Genomic DNA, 22462 nt, shown 5'->3' with positions numbered 1-22462 from the left:
TACCCTCAGAATCAATGAAGGCTGTTATTAGATAGTGAGAAAATTGTTTTTTTTTGCTCAAGGAATGCAAAATATTTTCCACTGATAATCCATGGAATCTGAGGACGTCTGACATAGTGCATGCTGTGTGGGTGGCTATGTTGGATATAGGGGGCATAGAGTTGACGTACGTGGCCTGAGGGAACATGGGCTCGCGTGGGGGGTGGGGTGAGAGCAGTGAGGTTTAAGGGGCTATTGGGGGCTGGGATACTCTGCGTCTACTACAGTTCCACAACTACACTTCTGTTGCACTCCACCATGGCCCACAAGTTGCATTGTGAACCTAACCCCAGTGTGAAAAGACAAAAATGGCCTACATCTGGGTCGGATGTGCAGTTTGTGAACCACAAAAGTGCACAGGTTGGACTCTGCTGAGAACAATTCAACCCATGTTTACAGTACTCAGGGAGTGTCGCAATGTCAGTGGTGCTAACTTTCAAATGAATATTAAACAGGGACTCTCTCTACCTTATTAATTTGATTTAAAAGGTCCCACTATTTAAAGAGCAGAAGAGGTCTGATCACTCAGCAAATGCAAAGAGAGATTTTAAAATCATTTTTCATGTTTTGGGACCGTGCTGTGTGAAAATTGAAACCCTACCAAGCACGTGCAATGCTCTTTACAGTAGAGAACTGTTAATGTTTTTTTTTTTGGAATCCAGTGTGTTCAAGAAATTTATACCAGATCCGCTCCCTTGCGTTGAGCAAGACCTCAGCTAGATTCCAGGAATATGCGGAGTTAGTGGATCTCATCCATGTTGAATGCTGTAGCTGCTTCATTGGCCTTGATGCAAAGTGAGAGCTTCTAGATATTACAATGTGGGCTATTCACCTCAGTCATTCAACTCGACCAGACTATGTTGGCATTAACCTTTTGTGGAAGCTAAAATTTCTAATCACGTTTACAGGCAGTTGCCCCATTTTCCTTCAATTTCTCCCCACCCTGGTTGAGAACACTGTCGGACTCAGTATTGATAGCACCCATGGCAACATGGTTTATTAATGGCCATTGCCTAGCCTCATGTGAACAGTGTCACTTGAGTGAGGTGCAAGAGGATGGAAATGCAAAGCTCAAGAACACTAAGGCCTAATTACCATCCTGGGTCAAAATTTGGTCCATAATTTTGAGTAGTGTGAGTTTGTAGTGCACAGTACAGATTAAAGTAATTGTTGAAAATAACTTTACATAGTGTATGCATCTTGGCATTTTTACAGCCTGCATGACATCTCAACATGGATGCTTTCTCGGAAGAAAGTTTGATCATTTATTGACTAAAACACAGGTCACCCTGTGAAGTCTAAAGACACTGCAATCACAGTAAACAAACTGCTGTTATCTGTCCTTTCTCTAACTTGCTCTGACACAATGAGGTTGAATAACTAGTTCAATTAGTCCAGCTATTCAAGCACCATGACCCCACCCTGTGTCACCATAACATAAAGCAAATAGCTCTATTATCTACTGATACTTCAATAAGTTGTACAATCTCAAGCTCTTCGGCACAAATGGAGGAGTGGAGTAAATGTTCAGACGTGACGAGATTCCCCGTTCAACCACTTTCCTTTTTTGTATCTCAGCTAATAAAGGGATGCAGAGTGAAACACCTTGGCCAGAATTTTACCACTCCACCCACCATGGGAATTGGGGCGGGCAATGGAAAGATCTGTTGACTACAGGCAGGATTTTACAGTTTCAGGACAAGCGGGGCTATAAAATCCCATCTGTATTGTGAGAATTAAGGTCCAGTTTAGCGCAGGTTAGATCCCCTTTCATCTGTTCTGTACTAACCTATCACGATGTTCCTGTAGTTTCCAATCCATTTGTATCGATAAAACAAGTGAAAGGTTCTGACCAGTTGCGTTAACTTCACATTTCCTTGTGTACACGTGCAATGACAACAACTTGCATTTACACAGTGTCTTTAATATGATAAAACACCCTAAGGTGCTTTAGGGGATTTTTCACTGAAATTTTGTCGGTTTAAAGTTTATTTATTGGTATCGCAAGAAGGCTTACATTAACACTGCAATGAAGTTATTGTGAAAATCCCCTGGTCATCACAGTCCAGCACATGTACGGGTACACTGAGGGAGCATTTAGCATCGCCAATGAACCCAGGTCCCTAAAGCTATGAGGCAGCAGTGCTGACCACAGTGCCAACGTGCTGCCCTACTTGTGACACTAACTTTACAAGAGGATTGTCGAACAAAATTTGACACTGAGCTACATATGGAGGTAGTAAGATAGGTGACAAAAAGCTTGCCAGTAAAGAATATCTTTAAAGAGGGAGGTAGAGAGGCAGAACAGTTTACTCCCTAGAAGTTACTCAATCTCTCGTATTCCCTCCTCCCTGTCGCATTTTTGTTGCCCCATAGCATTTCTGTTTAGGGAGTCTCTGGGTAAGATTGCGTAACAGTTTTGGAAGGATTCATTTCATGTTTGTACTGGCAGACTACATGAACTCACCTCAGTTGACAAATGTTGAGCAGACGTCAATACTTTGATTTGATCTCTTGGTCTGGGTTTAGGTGAAAGAATAAACACTTCAACTCAGAAAGCCAACCTCCTTTAAGGTCTTCAGGGACTGCAGCAGTTCAAGAAAATCACGCACTACCACCTTCTCGAGGGCAACAAGGGATGGGCAATAATTGCTGGCCTAGCTAACGATGCCCACACCCTGTGAATTAATTTTTTTAAAAGGATTTGTTACATTCAACTGAAATCAGGTTGTTTTATTTTAACAAATTTTACCTTTATGCCATTTGCAGCCACTTCCCCTTCATGATTGTTGAATTGAATAATGGCAAATCCTTTAGAAAGACAAATTGTTATAAAACTGATGCTCACACCAGAGCCATCCTGTACTATTACATTCCCAGTGCATCAAAAAAGAATTACATAGCACTGACATCGCTGCAAATTGTCTTGATTTTCAAAGAATGATGAATTACTGGCAGTTATAAGAACATAAGAACATAAGAAATAGGAGCAGGAGTAGGCCATCTAGCCCTTCGAGCCTGCCCCGCCATTCAATAAGATCATGGCTGATCTGAAGTGGCTCAGTTCCACTTTCCCGCTTTCTCTCCATAACCCTTAATCCCCTTGCCTACCAGGGCTATGTCCAGGCATAGAGAATTTCAGAAACGCAACTTATTTTTCAGTTGGGTTCTTAAACTCTCTTTGAAAAGTTAACTCTCGTTCAGTTTTGTTGTCCCATTTTTCTCATTTCCTCACCTGTAGTTACTGATGCTTGATGTGGTTTGGAGCCATGGGTGCTGAGTTATGGTAGTAGCATAGAAACATAGAAAATAGAAGCAGGAGTAGGCCATTTGTCTGTTCACCATTCATTACAATCATGGCTGATCATCCAACTCAGTAGCCTGTTCCCACCTTCCCCCTATTTCTGTTGAACTCTTTAGCCCCAAGAGCTATTTCTAACTCCTTGAAAACGTACAATGTTTTGACCACAACAGCTTTCTGTGGTAGAGAATTCCATAAGCTTACCATTCTCTGGGTGAAGAAATTTCTTCTCACCTCTGTGCTATATAGTCTACCCATATTCTTTGGTTATGACTCCTGACTCTAGATTCCCCTACCATCGGGGGCATCATTCCTACATCTACCCGATCTGGTCTTGTTGAAACCTTTTGGTTTTTACAAGATCCTCCTCGTTCTTTTGAAATATCTGCCAAATATAATCCTAACTCAATCTCAGCTCGTACGTCAGCCTCACCATTCTAGGAATCAGGCTGGTAAACCTTTGCTGCACTCCCTCCATAGCAAGAACACCCTTCCTCCGATAAGGAGCCCAAAACAGCATGCAATATTCCAGATGTATTTTCACAAAGGCTCTGTTTAGCTACAGCAGGGCATTCTTGCCTTTTGTACTTGAATGGACAACATACCATTTGTCTTCTTTACTACTTGCTGCGCCTGCATGCCTACCTTCAGTGACTGATGTACGAGGACACTCTGTCCCTATATTTGCGTGAGTTTCCTCTGGATACTCTGGTTTCCTCCTACAGTCCAGAGATGTATGGATAAAGTTGATTGGCCATGCTAAATTGCCCTTTAATGTCAGGGGACTAGCAGGGTAAAGCCTGGGTGGAATCGTTGTTTGTGTAGGCTTGATGGGCCAAATGGTGGCCTCCAGCACTGTAGGGATTCTGTAACACCCAGGTCTTGTTGCGCATTCTCCTCTCTCGATGCTTCACTTCACTGGTCACATTAACCACATTGACCATTATCATTTTAAACTTATTTTCAAAGGTTTTCCCTCTCTAATTTGCCTCCTTCCTCCTACTCCATTCCATTTTTTGAATGTGTTAATTGACATATCAGTGTTTTCCACCAATACTACAATCAATTATTTGAGCCTATGCAGTGAGTTGTGTGTGTGCTGGCGCTGTGAGACAGCAGTGCTATAACCGCTGTGCCATCCCACCGCCTATAATAATGAAGACTATATATAGGGTTGTTGTTGTTGGAACTGTTACTGATGGTAGATGCTAAGATGGCTCCCAAATTTAAATGCATCAGAACTGCCACAAGATCTATGAGGATGCTGCCACAAGAACTCAGTGAAAGAGTAACTGATTTGTGTTTTTCCCCCTGAATGTCGAGTGGTGAGGCTATTCTGGCTAAAATCTGTAACTTAGCACGAACAGGTGATTGAAACATAGAACAGAATCATGGAATCCTACAGTGCAGAAGGAGGCCGTTTGCCCATCGAGTCTACACCGACCACAGTCCCACCCAGGCCCTGTCCCTGTAACCCCATGCATTTACCCTAGCTAGTCTGCCTGACCCTAAGGGGCAATTTTGCATGGCCAATCCACCTAACCTGCACATGTTTGGACTGTGGAAGGAAACCAGAGCACCCAGGGGAAACTCGCGCAGGTATTTTCACAGCAACTTCACTATAGTGTTAATGTTAGCCTACTTGCGACAATTAATAAACTAAATTAAATAGACATGGGGAGAATATGCAAACTTCACACAGTGACCCGAGGCTGGAATGGAACCTGGGTCCCTGGTGCTGCGAGGCAGCAGTGCTAAGCACTGCTACCGTGCTGCATTGGGGCCTGATGTGACAGTACCTCACTGGGTGGCGTAATTACTTTCAAACCCACAAAAATTGCTTTCCCATTTAAAATATTTTGCTTGAAACATTAAATGGTGTTTGCTGAAGAATAAGTTTTTCCAACATTCAGAAATGTTTTTAACCAATTTGGCAGTGGCCGAACTCCATTTGAACTCTACATAATTTTGCATCCTGTGTTTGGAAAATTCTCTTTTAAATGGGCAACTTTAGCAAAATTTTATTCAACTTTTTTTTCTGCTTCGCAATGAATGTATCTGTTATTAAAATATTTGTGCTATCTAACGTTGTAGGATTATGCTCTGTATACAGTAGGGCTGCTTTGAGGGTAAATTTTCCAAACTTTTCAGCCATGGGAATTGTCCTGGGCAGGAGGGAAAATTTAACAGACCATTTAAAAGTCCATTGATCTCTGGTGGAAATCCTGCACTGGTACTTGGTTAATATTGCTTGATAAGGCAATTGATTAGACATTTTCAGGTCCCCATTCTCCTTCACACAATCCTTCAAGCTGCCAAATCCCATACCTTCCTGTGCCTGGCTCTGAAATCCTGGGCTTGTATTTCATTTTGATCCACAAGCTTTCCAGTTCCAGAAGAAGGCTGAATGGCGACCTGATAGAATTTTATAAAACTATGAGAGGCATAGGGTGAACAGTTCGAAGCTTTTTCCCAGGGCAGAAATGACAATCACAAGAGGGCACAAGATCAAGAATAGGGGGGAAAGGTTCAGTGGAGATGTGTGGGGGAAGTTTTTACACAGAGGATGATGGGGGCCTGGAATGCACTGCCAAGTGAGGTCATTGAGGCAGTTATGTTAGCCACATTTAAGACTTATCTTGATAGACTTATGAACAAATGGGGAAAAGAGGAATACAAGCAGTTGGTTAGGTAGGTAAATGCGATCAGTGCAGGCTTGGAGGGCTGAAGAGCTTGTTCCTGTGCTGTACTGTACTGTTCTTTGTTCCTCTCTTTCCTGCACTTGCACCCAAGCTCTTGGTGCTCCAAATCCGACTCTGCTTCCTCCTCCCATGAGAACAAAGTCCAAGTAATGCAGCTGTGCACTTTTGTGGTGGTAACAGCTATTTCCTACCGCGAGACTGTGCGTCCTGTCCTCGCCACTCTGATCAGCCCTACCTGGCATAATCTCACGCTCTGCTGTTGAACCTTTTGTTTCCATCCCCAGACCAGTGTTGCTTTGCAACTGGCCTCCCTGATCACATGCTAACCTTTAGGACTATTCTGGCATCTCCAGGAATTTGATTAATCACCTAGACACTGCTGCTTCAACCCAAGAGAATAATCTTAAGAGTATTACAAAAAAAAGTTTAATTTATTTTGTTTGATTTGTACGTGACATAAGTATAGAATTGGGGGAGTAAATAGGTTTTTGGGTAGTTGGATGCAAGAGGCCAAGTGTGATGTCAAGTGTGAATATGTCCAAACTGAGTTGACCACCCTATTTGCAAGCTTCCTGCCTGCTACTGATCAGACTAATCAGATGTTTGTAATACCAGGTGCCCAATATGTGCCCAGATCTTGTGTTTAAAAGCTCTATGGCATTTGGTTACCATTATTACCTCTTTCAACACTGCTCCCTCCAAGTCTCAGCCTTTAAGTCAGAAGGTCGAGTGTTCAAGGGTCACTGCAAAGACTTGAATGCCTAATCTAAGCTGACACCTCAGTACTGCAGTGAGGGAGGTCTATGCTGTTAAAGGGGCAGTGTTTTAAGAGGGAATGTTAATGAGAACTTTTCTTCCTTTGGGTGTGTAAGGACCTCAAGCAGGCCCATGAGGTTGCCTTCTTTGCGTATGAGCTTCCTGATTGAGGTAATGATTGCTTGCCCAATCAAGGAATCTCAGAGGAGTTCCAAGGCTACTGACGCTCCGATTCTGACTTTGTACCTGAAGCATTCTTAGGAATAAAGATAAAGTTGTAAACAAAGGGAATCTGGTGAAGGGACTCTGGTCTCTAAGGAGTTATTTCATGGTGGATGTAAAAAATCCTGTGGTGCTTTTTCAAGATCAGGGAAGTTTTCCCTCTTGTCCTAGCCATCAATCAATGTTGCAAGAGATTATTATCTGGCCATTTATGTGAATGCTATTTAAAGGGAAGGATTTTCCACATAATGAAGGTGGCCTGTTGTTAACCAGTGGCAAAGTGATAATGCAGTTCTCTGCATCACCGCAATGACTGCACTTCAAAAGAATGGTAGTGTAGTGGATATGTTACTGTGGTACTTCCCTGTAGGCCTGATACAAAGAATGAGTTCAAATTTCCCCAACAGTTGTCGTTGCGAATTAATCAGTTTTATAAAATTTGGAAATTAAATACTCGTTTCCGTAAGACAAATATGACCCTGAAGCTGTTGCAAATCCCCAGCTGGTTCTGAATGGTGTGGCACAGTGGTGAGCACTGCTGCCTCACAGTGCCAGGAACCTGGGTTTGATTCCCAGCTTGGCTCACTGTCTGTGCAGAGTCTGCATGTTCTCCCTGTGTCTGTGTGGGTTTCCTCAAGGCGCTCCAGTTTCCTCCCACAAGTCTGAAAGATGTGCTGGTTGGGTGCATTGGCTGTGCTAAATTCTCTCTGTGTGCCTGAACAGGTGCCAGAGTGTGACAACTAGGGGATTTTCACAGTAATTGCAGTGTTAATGTAAGCTGACTTGTGACACTAACAAATAAATAAATAAACTGAAAATAAAATAAGCCTGTTAGACTTTAACCTGGTGTTGTGAGACGACTTATTGTGCCCACCCCAGTCCAACGCCAGCATCTCCACATCTTAAATCAAAGAGAAACTGAAACTTGCTGTCAGGTTTGAGCCCTATATGTAACTCCAGACTCTCACCAATACCATTGAGTCTGAATTGCCTCCCCAGTGGTTTTATCATTGCCTTAGCGGGAAAACGAGGGATGAGAAAGTGATACAACAAGTTACATTTGCAGTGAAATTCTTTTAGGGTGTTCTGAGGTCATGAAAGGAATGGAATGCAATTCTTCCCTATCCTTCATCCGCTCCCCCACCCCCGCACCCCCCCCCCCGCACCCCCCCCCCCCCCCCCCCCATCTTTATTCTTAGCCTGAGCATTTGCTCAAGTTTCTCTCATATCTCCAGCTGTTTCTGCACCTCCCATTCAGACTTTCTTGAAGAATGGAACAAAAGCAGGACATATTTGGAAGGAGTGAGTCATGCTTTTATCTGTGTGGGATGTCACCAGAGATCAGCCTGTCTCTCAAACAATTGATATGCTTTTCAGTGAAGTATTTCACGTTCTGTTGGAGAACTGAAGCTGACATGAAACTGACTTAATGTTTACTTAACACCCTTATTAATAATATGTTGACACTCCATTCCATGAACAACTTTTCAGGCTTTGTGTCTCAACGTGTTAGTTCCTCAGCTAATGAGTATTGGCTGGTGCCAGTAATTGAGAAATGTCGAGGGTGTGCTTTAATACTAATCATGTTATGTCAAACCTGGAATATAATTGGAACCCACATGATTCATTAAGTGTATGATCCATGTGGTTCTACATTCTTTTGTTTATGCAATGGGATGAAGTGTCCATTGAATGAGCAACCTATTTGAACATGATTTTGACTAAATATGTTCTTTGCTGTAATTAGTGGCCAGAAACCGTTAAGAAATGTTTGCGGATTGAAGAGAAGGTGTGAGCTGAATGTTGAATGATGATGGACCTCTGGTTTGAAGAACTGGAGTCTGGAGTGGAGCCTTGTTAAGGTGTCAGGGTCTTGTCTGTCAGTTGCCTCTATTTAGATTCAATTATTCCAATGGTGTCCTGACCAATCTCTTGCTGTAAACTGGCAGATCCAAACTTTGGGACGTGTATCCCAGCTTATCCCAATACCCACTGGCCCATCTCTCTTGTCCTCCCTGTTCTTCTTTGACTTCTGAATCCCATTGCCACAAACTTAAAATGTACATTCTTGTGTTTAAACCCTTCATGAGTTTGTTTGAGCATAAGTTAATCCATCAATTTCTACTTAAGTTTGACCCTTTTTTATTCTTTCTTAGAATTGCTGTTGATTGAGTTGCAGAATTGGTACAGGCTTGGTTCTGAATGTATTGTCAGCCAATCCTTGTATGGCTTGATTGCTTGAGTTGGCCAAATCAACAGCACTGCTCAAGATGTTGGTGCAACATTCTTTTAAAATTCCCGAGAATGCTGCACTGACACTTCCACATTCATTAAGGCAATACATTAGTGACTGGTGGAGCATTTGGGGTGTGAGGACATTAAATCATTAAAGGTAGGAGAAATCTACACAAATACTCATTGCTGCTATTTTGCTGAGGTATTGCAATTTTTGATTTTTAAAATGTAAATCATAATCTTGACTGATGATAGTCACAGTCAGGAGTCATCAGATGGTTGGGATTCCTTGCTCCATCATTTGGAGAGTCAGTGGGAAACACATCTGCCAGTGGTATTAGCTGCTTTGCAAGGAGTGTTAATTGACTGTAGGTGGGATTTCTGTTTCTTTCTTGGAAGGAGTCCTGCCTCAGAGAGCTGAGCTCTGTAGTCCCAGCAGTACATTAGCAAGAATGTGTCTCCACACAAATTGCAGGTTCTAAGTCTTCGTGTTCTGGATCAGGTAAGTGCAGGTGATGGGGAGAGGAAGTGAGGCCTGAGGGGCATAGGGATTTTTATGGAAAAGTGGGGGGAGGCAAGTAGGAGCACCTGCTGGGGGAAAGTGGGAGGGATGTGCCAGATATGGAAAGACGGCTGTTGAAGGAAGTGACCGCCTGCAGACTCCCATTAATTTCCCACTTAGGACCTCAAGGGGCAAGACCTAGGCTTTGCCCATCCCACCGTAAAATTATAGCGCAGTTGGGAGAGCAGTGGAAGGTAATCCGGGCAACTTTAACAAGTAGAAACCAGCAAACACACTGCTGTGGTGTGTAAAATTCAGCCCCACCTTATTAATCATGTACCTGGTTCGTATTCCTGGCCAGGAATTAGTTTGACATCTTTCATTTCCACATCAAACTTCTCTGCTGCTGCAATGATATGGAGCATTTGTGAATATTCTCTTGCTCTCTCTGCCTTGATGTGTATTGAGCATTGATCCATTAAATGCCACTGCACATACCAGCTGCATGTTATGTGTGGTCTTGTAGGTGAAAGGTGTTGTGTGGAACAGGTTGGTTATGCTTTGTAAAATCATCTTGGCGTTCCCAAATTTCCCAACAACAAAGCCAAATTTTCCTGAATTGGGAAAATAGCCTCTTGTGCATCTCTCTATTTTCAATGGTTGAATGCTGTAACGGTATAATTGAGCTGCAAGGAAAATTGCCAGTCTCTACTGTACAAAATACCTATGAGCTTTCCTGTTAGGAAGGACCAAAATTCAACTGGATCTGAGCCTGCTGAATACTATCTGAAAATTCTGAATTGCTGAAGTAAGGATTTTAAGAATTTGGATTTGAGTAGACATTCCCCAACCCTAGGCTAATCTCCGAAGAATAACAGGGCACAGGTTTGGATGGTCTTTCAATTTACAGATTTAGATGGCTGTTCATATCCATTGAGAAGAGTGTCAGCATCAGTAGCTACTTTTTTAGCTTCTCCATCCTTTTCCACAGCAAATGCCATTGGTGATTTGAGGAAAAATCTATTCCACTACTCCTCTGGTCTTTTAATACGGTGGGTTTTTAGCTGGAACTAGCTTACATTTTACTGCTTTGCAGCAGCCATTTGAAGTGTCAATACCCTGTATGTCACAATTTGCTTTTCCTCACGTAGATATCCCCATTTTCTGAATGGGTCCTACATCCAGGTATTTACCAATCACAGTCATTACTCATTAACTACCTCACCACCCTTAAAATTCCCCAGCCTCAATTATCTTTTGTTGCTCACCTTAGTAATATTTTTAAGTTGTAAAAAAACAGTCAGGCAATTCAGCTTGTTTCCTTTCGAAAGAGAAAAGCTTGCAACATTCCATTCCATTTCAAATTTCCAACATTTTGAAAAAGTTTGAACAAAAAACATTGACAAATTTGTTTTTTGTGAAGCATTCAGCTTCTTGGGTAATACAAGCCAAATACCGGAAAGGCAGCAAGGAAGTCAGGAGGGTGACCACCTCCTGGCAGGTTTGTAGACCTGGATTTTTGCTCCTCTTGGCAGCAGTTCAATAACATGAAGAGAAGGTAGAAGATTATTTGTTCCTGCCCCACAGTAATACAACTTAAAAGTGACAACAGGTATTTCTGTGACTGCAACCTACCCCCCCCACCCCCCACATCCCTGGCGTTGAGATCTGAGCTACTACTGGCTGAGAGATTGTAGGCCTGTGACCTAAATGGGGCAGCACCCAGATCAGGTGAGTTGCTGACAGTATAGTGACATTGTAAATTAGGCATTAGGAAAAGAAGACAGCTGACTCATTATTCCTATGTAGGAGACATCAGAGCTGCTGCCGATTACCTGTGACACACCTGCAATTTCTAAATATAAGACTTTTGTTTTCTGTGTCATGACATTTTTTAAATCACTGTATTAAGCAATTTAGTGAGAGGCTATAGAGTAAGACGCACAGTTACAAAATTGAGATTCCTCGAAGCGGAGGGTCAATGTACAATTAGATATTTTAAAAATTGACTTGAAGACAGAATGCAGTGAGTAGTGTAGGTGGGTGATTTCTGAACTGGAGGATGGTGGTGTTTCCCAGGATCAGTGTTGGAGTATTGCTGTATCTGCTAGATATAAATGACTTGGATCTGGAAAGCAGAGTAAAATTTCAAAATTTGTTGATGATACTAAGCTTAGAAAAGTGACAAACAGGAAGAATGATATAAATTGCCTGTAAGCGGCAGATAGAATTTAATATAAAGGAGTGTGATGTGATCCGTTTTGTCACAAAGGATGGGTAAGAAGTGTGCAGGAGCAAAGGGACAAGGGGGGTGTATGTCCAGCGATCCTTAAAGTGCATGTTGAAAGCACGTGGGATCTTGGCTTCACAATTCAATAATTTTTCCATCCCATCTGACATGAGAACAGTTGTGGTGGGACAGGACCATGCAACGATCTGTTGACCTCGGATGTGATGTTCCAGTCTTGGGGCAATCGTGTCCAGAAAGCCCCACCCATTGAATATAAAAGCCTGGTCATTATTCTGAACTTTTATAAAACCCTGGCTGCAATACTTTGTTTTTTATTTGTTCATGGGATGGCATCACTGGCTGTGTTACTATTTACTGCCCATCTCCGAGAGCACTTAAGAGTCAATCACATTGAACATAAGAACTAGGCCATAGAACATAGAACACTACAGCACAAACAGGCCCTTCGGTCCACAAGCTGCGCCGATCACATCTATACCTACCAAGCCATAGAACTATCTGTAACTCCCAATGCCATTAGATCCCATATACTCATCCAGAAGTCTTTTAAAAAGACCCCAGCGAGTTCGCCTCTACCACCACCGGCAGTTGATTCCACTCACTCACCACCCTCTGAGTGAAAAACTTACCCCTAACATCTCCTCTGCACTTGCTTCCCAGCACCTTAAACCTGTGTCCTCTTGTAGTGACCATTTCAGCTCTGGGAAATAGCCTCTGAGAATCCACCCTATCTATTCCTCTCAACATTTTATTAAATTCTATCAGGTCGCCTCTCAACCTTCGTCTCTCCAGGGAGAAGAGACCTAGCTCCCTCAACCTATCTTCATAAGGCATGCCTCCCAATCCAGGCAACATCCTTGTAAATCTCCTCTGCACCCCCTCAATAGCTTCCACATTCTTCCTGTAGTGAGGCGACCAGAACTGCGCACAGTACTCCAAGTGGGGTCTGACAAGGGTCTTATAAAGTTGCAGCATTACCTCCCGATTCCTAAACTCAATCCCTCGATTAATGAAGGCCAGTACACCATATGCCTTCTTGACCACATCCTCCACCTGCGAGGCCGATTTAAGAGTCCTATGGACCCGGACCCCAAGATCCTTCTGCTCTTCAACACCGCTAAGACTCCTACCCTTGATATTGTACTCCTTCATCCCATTGGTCCTGCCAAAATGGACCACTGCACATATATCCGCGTTGAAGTCCAACTGCCACTTCTCCGCTCAGTCTTGCATCCTATCTATGTCCCGCTGCAACTTCTGACATCCCTCCAGACCATCCACAACACCACCAACCTTTGTATCGTCGGCGAACTCACTAATCCATCCCTCCACTTCCTCATCCAGGTCACTTGTGAAAATGACAAACAACAAGGGTCTTAGAGCAGACTCCTGGGGCACTCCACTGGTGACCGACCTCCACGCAGAAAAAGACCCATCCACAACCACTCTCTGCCTTCTGCAGGCAAGCCAATTCTGGATCCATAAGGCCAAAGCCCCTTGGATCCCATGCCCTCTCACCTTCTCAAGAAGTCTTGCATGGGAAACCTTATCAAACCATCTGGCCCCTCAAGCCTGCTCCGCCATTCAATAAGATCATGGCTGATCTTTTTGTGGACTCAGCTCCACTTACCTGCCTGCTCACCTTAATCCTTAGTTCCTTTACTGTTCAAAAATTTATCCTTGCCTTAAAAACATTCAATGAGATAGACTCAACTGCTTCACTGATCAGGGAGTTCCACAGATTCACAAACCTGTGTGTGAACAAGTTCCTCCTCAACTCAGTCCTAAATAGACTGGGTCTGTACTCGTTGGAGTTTAGAAGGCTGAGGGGGGGATCTTATATGTTCTTATGTTTATAAGATAATGAAGGGGATAGATAGGGTAGAGGTAGAGAGATTCTTCCCGGTTAGAAATGACAGCAGGACTAGAGGACACAGCCTCAAGATAAGGGGCGGGCAGTTTAGATCGGAGTTGAGGAGGAACTTCTTCACTCAAAGGGTGGTGAATCTCTGGAATTCTCTGCTCGTTGAAGTGGTGGAGGCTACCTTGCTGAATATATTTAAGTCACGGGTACGTAGGTTTCTGAAAGACAGGGGAATTAAGGGTTAAGAGGAGAAAGCGGGAAAGTGGAACTGATCCACTTCAGATCAGCCATGATCTTATTGAATGGCGGGGCAGGCTTGAAGGGCTAGATGGCCTACTCCTCCTATTTCTTATGTTCTTACAAGGGAAAACTGATCCTGTTAACTGATGGTGCAAGGAGCAGAGGATGCAGGGGGAGCGTGAAGAAGAACTTCTATGCAGCGAATGGTAGACTGGAACTAGGGTGGTGAAAGCAGAAAGAATCAATGATTTCAAAATCAAATGAAAGGAAATAAACTTGCAGGTTTATGGGCAAATGGTGTGTGGGTGGGACTGACTGGAGTGCTCCACAGAGAGCTACCAGTGACTCTATGACTTGTTGGATAGAAATAGCTCTCTGTGAGTGCCAACAGGAAAGGTGCTCCCCAGTGAACCACTAAGCCACACATAGCCAACAATAGTGGAATGATTCTGTCTGTTTTTGAGTTAGATGATCTTAGCTTTTACAGCTATTGACTTTGTCATCCTTGTTGGAGAAGAGGAGAAAATACTCCAATGTTCTCACAAATAGTTGGCACACGTGAAGAGCAGAGCAGCATATTTCTATGCTTCAACTTTTATAGTCCCTGTACATTGTCTAGTGATGGTGTGCATGGATGGCCATCAACTGAGGTTAGTAACGACCTTATTTGTGTTGTCTCTGGTAAAATTGCCTGTCAACTCTTGTTTCAGATCAAATGTGGCCCTTTGTGGGAATACTGAAGAGCTGTGAAACTGCCCTCCCAACATGAGTCAGCAACTTCAGGAGACAAGTGGAGGAAATTTCAACAATTATAAATGTGTGCCAAAGTAATTAACCTGTGTGTCAATACGCCATATGTTGTCATGTGGATCACACATGGCGACTCAGCAAGGTACTGGAAGCTTGCTGGTGACCATTGAACCGCATTCCAATTTAGCAGAACTGACTGTAGCACACCAAACAATCCGAGTGACAGCTGATATTAAATGAACTGGTTGGTCGCCAAGATCTAAATAATTGGCATGAATTGGCATCTCTTGTTCCTGTTTACCCCTCTGGTTCCTTTGTGTAGGAAAAGATATGCTGTACAGTTTGTTATAAAATGCAGAATATGTGAGTTATTTCTTTTCCTGTCCATTATTTGCAAACCATTGTCATTATTGTTACAGCTGTAACAATAATTAAGAGTCTGTGTAATAGAGTGGGGCAAAAGAGAGAAGTTACTCCATTATAGTCACTAAACCATGAGCAGAAGTTTTATATTTCTAAGAAATAAGTAGTCAAGCGCTGACTTGGTCACGGTATTCTTCTGCTGCCTGAAGTTTCATACGTTTTGTCAGGGTCACAGCAGTCATGGCTTTTGTCACTCAAAAATAGTCACCGCCTTCGTGAAACATGATGGGCAACGCCAAATTCAAGAGCAGATCACTGTTACTGCAAAATTGGAAAAAGTAGACACTAGGTAATTTTTAAAAATCTGTGCAAACCTTTATTGGAGGTCTGTAGGTCCATTGTATTGCAACGAGTTACTTGCAGAGAAATTTCTCCAATGTCAGAATTGTTGTGAATGCCTGCCAACATACTTTAAACTGTCTTGATCCAGGATTTCAGATGAGTGGAAGAAGTTGGACACTGTGCATTTCCACTACAGCAAAGAGTGAAAGAGATCCATTTGGCCAGTAAGCCCTTTACTTAAACATAATGTATCCAATTTGGCTTCATCGGTAACACTAACAAAAGTATTTAATCTCAGTTGTTATCACTAGGTTCCTTTAGCATTTTAGTACCAATATTATGTTGTGGGGCAGAGTGGAAAAGGTAAAAATGGCCTTTTATTTAATCTACAGAACGATGCCCTGCTGTTTGCTTTCCTCAAAGCAAGAATGGCAATTGATTACAACTCTACGGTTTGCTTGTCATACCAAGTAAGGGATGAATTACACGCTATAAAATTCAACTCTTGCTGAGTTGACTGATAACAGCTGGGGCTGATGCCAGTGCAGCACCTGGCTCGGGTGAAAGGAAATCTCAGACTGACAGCTTCTGATTGTTACCCAGTCGCCTATGCCAGAAATAGCATCAATATTGATGAAGGGGAGGGCAGAATGAGTCTGCAGTGAGTGGTCTGGCTTTCCAACACTCGCAGCCTGAATTGCAAACATAGGCACTTGCCAATGTGCTGGAAGGTTGCTGATGTACATGGAACTGCAGACCAATTTTGCAGATTAAATAAAAGGCTTTTTTTTTACCTTTTCCGCTCTGCCCCCACGTTGCCCCACAACATAATATTGGTGCTAAAATGCTAAAGGAACCTGGTGATAACAACTGAGATTAAATAATTTTGTTACTGTTATCGATGAAGCCAAATTGGATACATTACGTGTAAGCAAAGGGCTTACTGGCCAAATAGATCTCTTTCATTCCTTGCTGTAGTGGAAATTCACAGTGTGGACTTGCAGTGTTCAACTTCATCCACTCATCTGATATCCTGGGTCAAGACAGTTCAAAGTATGTTTGGTGGGCATTCATAACAATTCTGACATTGCAGAAAAATTTCTCTGCAGTAACTCATTGCAATACGGTGGACCTACAGACCTCCAATAAAGGTTTGCACAGATTTTAAAAAATTGCCTAGTGTCTACTTTCTCCAATTTTGGCAGTAATGGTGATCTGCTCTTGAATTTGGTGATTTCCCCCACCCCCACATTGGCCCAAGCAAGGTGGTTCCAGAGACTCTTACATTTCGTCATTAGCAAGACATGCGTCTCGCAGAATTATAATTCCCTTCTCTGTTTGAGAGTAAATGTAGTATGGGGTGGAAACAAAAAGTGGAAGGATTTTTGACTGGTTCAAGAAGGTTTTGGTTTCTGTCTTGAACTCAGCAGCCTCTCCACATTACCATTTACGCTGGATAGCAATCTTCCTCAAAAATTTCAAGGCCCTTGTTTTTCATCTATTGCTTTTTTGGCTTGTGCTATTACCAGAACAGCTCTGGTAAATTAGAGAAAAACATTTTTTTCCCTTGATGTAAAACTGGACACTCAGAAGAAGTAGTCGATTGAGTTAATTGACATCTTTAAAAGGGACCTGGATCAATATTTGTTGAAGGGGGTGATGGAGGGTTACAGAGATGTTAACGACACAGTTTGATTTATTTTCATGCTTTATAGGAAAAGAAATTAAGTGTACATCAGGGATCAACAGGCACTGATAGTATGAAATGTCTACAATCATTATATCATACATCAGTGATCATATATTGGCCCTGGGTAGACACAGCTTGACAAGCAAAGTGATCGTCTTACTCTATAACTATGTTTTTACTTTGTCATACAGCTATTATCGCAAATGTTACACTGGCTCAGAAATCCTAACACTATCAGGGCAGTAAAGTGTGTGCTTTTAAAAAAGCTTTAAATATCCACGGGCCATCTGAACTGGATCCTGTAAACTATCCAGAAATGAGTAAATAATCATTTTCAGTGCTCCATAAATATTACTTATGTGACCAGAATTAAATTTTACAAAGTGTGTGTGTGTGTGTGTTTATTACAATATATACACACACATTATATATTTATTTGGGGGGGGAGATGGTGGCACAGTGGCATGTCGCTGGACTTGTAATCCAGAGGCTGAAGCTAATGCTCTGAAAACAGGGGTTCGTATATTATTCAAATGTAATATAATAAAATCAATGACAGTCACCAGCTGGATTTAAAATGGCAAGCAGAGAGTGCTGTATAATGGAGGGAAATCTGTTTAGCAGAGCAATGTGTAGTGAGCTTCAGCATTCTCTGTTTTGTATCAGTATTCCCCAAATGAAATGAAGGAAGGTGTTGTACTGCTTTCTTATTACTTTAAACATTAGAGCAGATACACCAAGCTGTAACACATCTTTTATTGAGATAGCATGATTCACAATACCAGGGTGAATACTTCACTCATATCTCATCTGCCCTATTACGTTCTCGATGTTGTATACATGCTATCAACAAATCATTGCACATCAAAGATACATAAAACCGAACAACTGGAACTGGCCAGATACACCTGTCACTTCTCCTACTCTCCCAATCATTTTATTATCTTAGTTATATTATCTTTGCAATTCTTTTCCTTTATTATCATGAATACAAGTGACTAACCTATTCCAGACCATCAGAGACGTCACTTGCACATTCCAAGAGCCTCCTTGTGCCCAAAGACATTCTTGGCTTAAGTCTGATTACACAATGTTATCCTTTGGTCATCAGAAAGCTATTTTAACTAATGAAGCGCTGATCCCTTAGATAGCCCTGGTGCAGAGAAACTTGGGAGTGGGAATTCTCATTCCAACAGCAGGTTCTTTCAGAATGTATTCTTTTAAAATCTATTGATAAGCAAATTAGGAAAATCTCACACTGACCGATTATTATTCAGAAGGATATTTTCTGTGCATGCTGATCATATTTAAGATTTGACTCTATCAAATCTCCCCTCATATCCTCATAGAAGAATGAGGGGAGATTTGATAGAGGTGTATAAGATTTTGATGGGTATAGATAGAGTGAATGCAAGCAGCCTTTTTCCACTGAGGCTAGGGGAGAAAAAAAAACAGATGGCATGGATTAAGGGTGAAAGGAGAAAAGTTTAAAGGGAATAATAGGGGGTGCTTCTTCACACAGAGTGGTGGGAGTGTGGAATGAGCTGCCAGATAAAGTGGTAAATGCGGGGTCACTTTTAACATTTAAGAAAAACTTGGATGCGTTCATGGATGAGAGGGGTGTGGAGGGATATGGTTCAAGTGCAGGTCAGTGGGACTAGGCAAAAAATGGTTCGGCACAGACAAGAAGGGCCAAAAGGTCTGTTTCTGAGCTGTAATTTTCTATGGTTCTATGGGTGGATTTTCTGCATGAAGGTATTCTGATTATTGTTCATTATGAGCAACATCTTTGTATTATGTTTCACTCTAACAGAAAAGACAATCCTGGTTACTGTGGTGTACTCCCTGTAACTTGATGCTTTTTGTACACTAACCTGACTGAATTTTATTTGCAGTACACAAAGGTTTGGATCCCTGACCCAGAGGATGTTTGGAAATCAGCAGAAATCACTAAGGATTACAAAGAAGGCGATGGTGTCCTTCGTCTCAAACTGGAAGATGAAATGGTCAGTATGTCTTTGGTTTTGAAGGGAGGCAATGGAATAAGGAATATTTACTGTTACTGCCACATGTTGGGGGTTGAACATGCTGCACTTTAGCTCTCTCTAATCTTGATTAGCTTTTGCCTTTTGAGAGGGAGGTAAGTTCAACAATGTCATTCTCAAGTGACGTGAATCATGGACTAAAACACAGAACAGCAGTACACAAGACATTCCATTTTTGTGTGCAGAGGAAGGTAAATAGTCAATTGCTTTGATCACGTTTGCCATTGCACAGTCATTTATCACCCATTTAACTTGTGCAAAATGTAGCTTGAACATTCCCTCATGCAATTTTTGGCTGGTACAATGTAAGGAACAATTTAGTGAAATCTTCTTTTAGGCATAGGGCAGGGTATGGGAAAGAACAGAGAAGGATGCATGTTTCCTGATGGGTGCAAATGTTTGCAATGTGATGACCAATGGGCAGGCATGGTCATCGGCTATAAAACAGAAAATGCTGTAAAATCTCAGCAGGTCTGACAGCATCGGCAGAGAGAAAATAAGTCTGGATGAAGCTCTGACAGCATCCAGGCTTGAAACTGTTCTCTCTCTCCACTGATGCTGAAAAAGCCTATTGAGATTTTCCAGCACTTTTGTTTTTGTTTTAGTTTTAGATTCTAGCTTCTGCAGTATTTTGCCTTTATCTTGGACCTCTGCTAACCTGCTTTCAGCTATTTTTACACGGTTGATATTCAGTCTGATTCGCTGGGATTCAGGTTCCACTCCACGGACTGCTGTATTGTGAAAAGTTTACTGTTACAGATGACATTAAATCAAAGCCCCACCTTCTTGTCCTGGCAGGTGTAATTGATCCCACCTTTCCTTAAAGATGAGACATCAGCTATCAGTATTCTAGCCAGCACTACCAACAAAGAGTTTGTTTGTTTCTTTACTCAGGGTAGATCTTTACTCAGAGGGTGGTAAGGTCATGGAATGCCCTGCCTGCCGCAGCTGTGGACTCACCAACTTTAAAGGTGTTCAAATGGTCAGTGGATAGGCATATGGATAACATTGGAATAGTTTAGGTTAGAGAGTCATTAGATTGGTTCCACTGGTCGGCGCAACATCGAGGGCCGAAGGGCCTGTACTGCGCTGTAATGTTCTATGTTGTGCTTTTTAGGCACCTTAGTTGCCCCATTTTCCTTCATAATAACATAGAAACATAGAAGATAGGAGCAGGAGGTGGCCATTTGGCCCTTTTGAGCCTGCTCTGCCATTTATTACAATCATGGCTGATCATCCAACTCAATAGCCTAATCCTGCTTTCTCCCCATCACCTTTGATCCCATTTGCCCCAAGTGCTATATCCAGTCGCCTCTTGAATACATTCAGTGTTTTGGCATCAACTACTTCCTGTGGTAATGAATTCTACAGACTCACTACTCTTATGGGTGAAGAAATGTCTCCTCACCTTCGTCCTAAATGGTCTACCCTGAATCCTCAGGCTGTGACCCCTGGTTCTAGACTCTCCAACCATCGGAAATATCTTCCCTGCATCTATCCTGTCTAGACCTGTTAGAATTTATTGGAATCTCTGAGATCTCCCCTCATTCATCCGAACTCCAGCAAAAACAATTCTAACCTAGTTAGTTTTTCCCCATACATCAGTCCCGCCATCTCTAGAATAAGCCTGGTAAACCTTTGCTGCGCTCCCTCGAGATAAGACCATCCTTCCTTCGCAAAGAAGACCAAAACTGCACTCATAACAGTGATAGATTTATGAGAATACATAGAGTACATAGAATATCTACAATGCAGAAGGAGGCCATTCTGCCCATTGAGTCTGCACAGGCCACAATCTCACTAGGCCCTATTCCCCTAACTCCACATATTTACCCTGCTAACACCCCTGACACAGGGTCATTTAACATGACCAATCAATTTAACCGGCACATCTTTGGAGCATGGGAGGAAACTGGAGCACCCGAAGGAAACCCATGCACGGGGACAAGGTGCAAACTCCACACAGACAGTCATCTGAGGCCACAATCAAACCTGGGTTCCTGGCGCTGTGAGGCAGCAATGCTAACCATTGTGCCACCGTGCCGCCCTATATCGATGAAGAACTCTAGGTTTCTTGAGATCATGAAAAGCACTACATCAATGCAAATTATATTTTTTTTTCTTGGAGCATTGGTGTGATGGCCAGGTGGAATAACCTTTGACAAAAATAATAATTTCAAACAAAAGTTTGTAAAACCTTGTAATGAAAATGCAGATGGTCAGCATGAGGGGTAAGTTTTTCAGATGTATCCCTTCAGTCTAAAATTTAGGAGGTATGTAGTTGAGAAAATTGAGGGTGAAAATAAATGCAGCTAAGACAGGAAGATTGATCAAGCCTATCTAAAAGTAAAGTTTACTTATTAGTCACAAGTAAGGCTAACATTAACACTGCAATGAAATTACTGTGAAATTCAAAATTTAGTTAATGAAAAGGTGCAGGATCTGGAGACTAATTTGTAGAAGGGACAGAGATGTATAGTATTTGAATATCTATCTATGTTGAAGCTGATGCAATAGGTGCCAAGGAAATGAAATCCATCAAAATAGAGTTATAAAAATAGGTGGGTGGAAGCTAAACAACTTATTCATTTATTAGTGTCATCAGTAGGCTTACGTTAACGCTGCAGTGCAGTTACTGTGAAAATCCCCTAGTCATCACACTTTGGGTACAGAGGGAGAATTTAGCATGGTCAATGCACCTAACCAGCACATCTTTTGGACTGTGGGAGGAAACCCACACAGAAACGGGGGCATTGTACAGACTCTGCACAGATGGTGACCCAAGCCAGGAATCGAACCCAGATCCCTGATGTTGTGAACAGCAGTGCTAACCACTATGCCACCGTGCTGCTCCAGTCGGATTTAAAGATCCCAAACAAAGCATTAATTTACTCTTCTATTTTACATGTTAACTAACTGCTACCTTTTTTTAGATTGCATTTGTTCATCTCACAGTTTTTCTTATCTTTTGAAATAGCTTCACGCCGGCGTCTGTGTTCCAGATTAATGCAGAATTGGACATAGCCTTGTATGTGTTTGGCTTTTGCCTCTTTTATTGATATCTAAAAATGTTGCGGTCTGTGATTTCAACTGCTCTGTAAATGTTAGTTTATAAGCGCTGATTAAAAATGACTTTCCAGCTTTATTGACTGAGCAATGG

General features: G+C 42.2%; 1 protein-coding gene across 1 annotated transcript in view; it reads left to right on the top strand.

Moving 5' to 3' along the window:
• myo5b (myosin VB) overlaps positions 1–22462 on the top strand; it is a 276339-nt gene that overhangs the window by 85519 nt on the left and 168358 nt on the right. The window contains exon 2 of the mRNA XM_080207332.1: positions 19153–19263. Within this exon, the coding sequence (XP_080063458.1) occupies positions 19153–19263 (111 nt within the window). The remainder of the gene's footprint in view (positions 1–19152; positions 19264–22462) is intronic.

This window comes from Carcharhinus amblyrhynchos, chromosome 1, assembly GCF_965287045.1.
Source record: "Carcharhinus amblyrhynchos chromosome 1, sCarAmb.v2.hapA, whole genome shotgun sequence".
Lineage (NCBI taxonomy): Eukaryota > Metazoa > Chordata > Chondrichthyes > Carcharhiniformes > Carcharhinidae > Carcharhinus > Carcharhinus amblyrhynchos.
The sequence above is the reverse complement of the archived record's forward strand: the minus strand, read 5'-3'. Positions and strand labels throughout refer to the sequence as shown.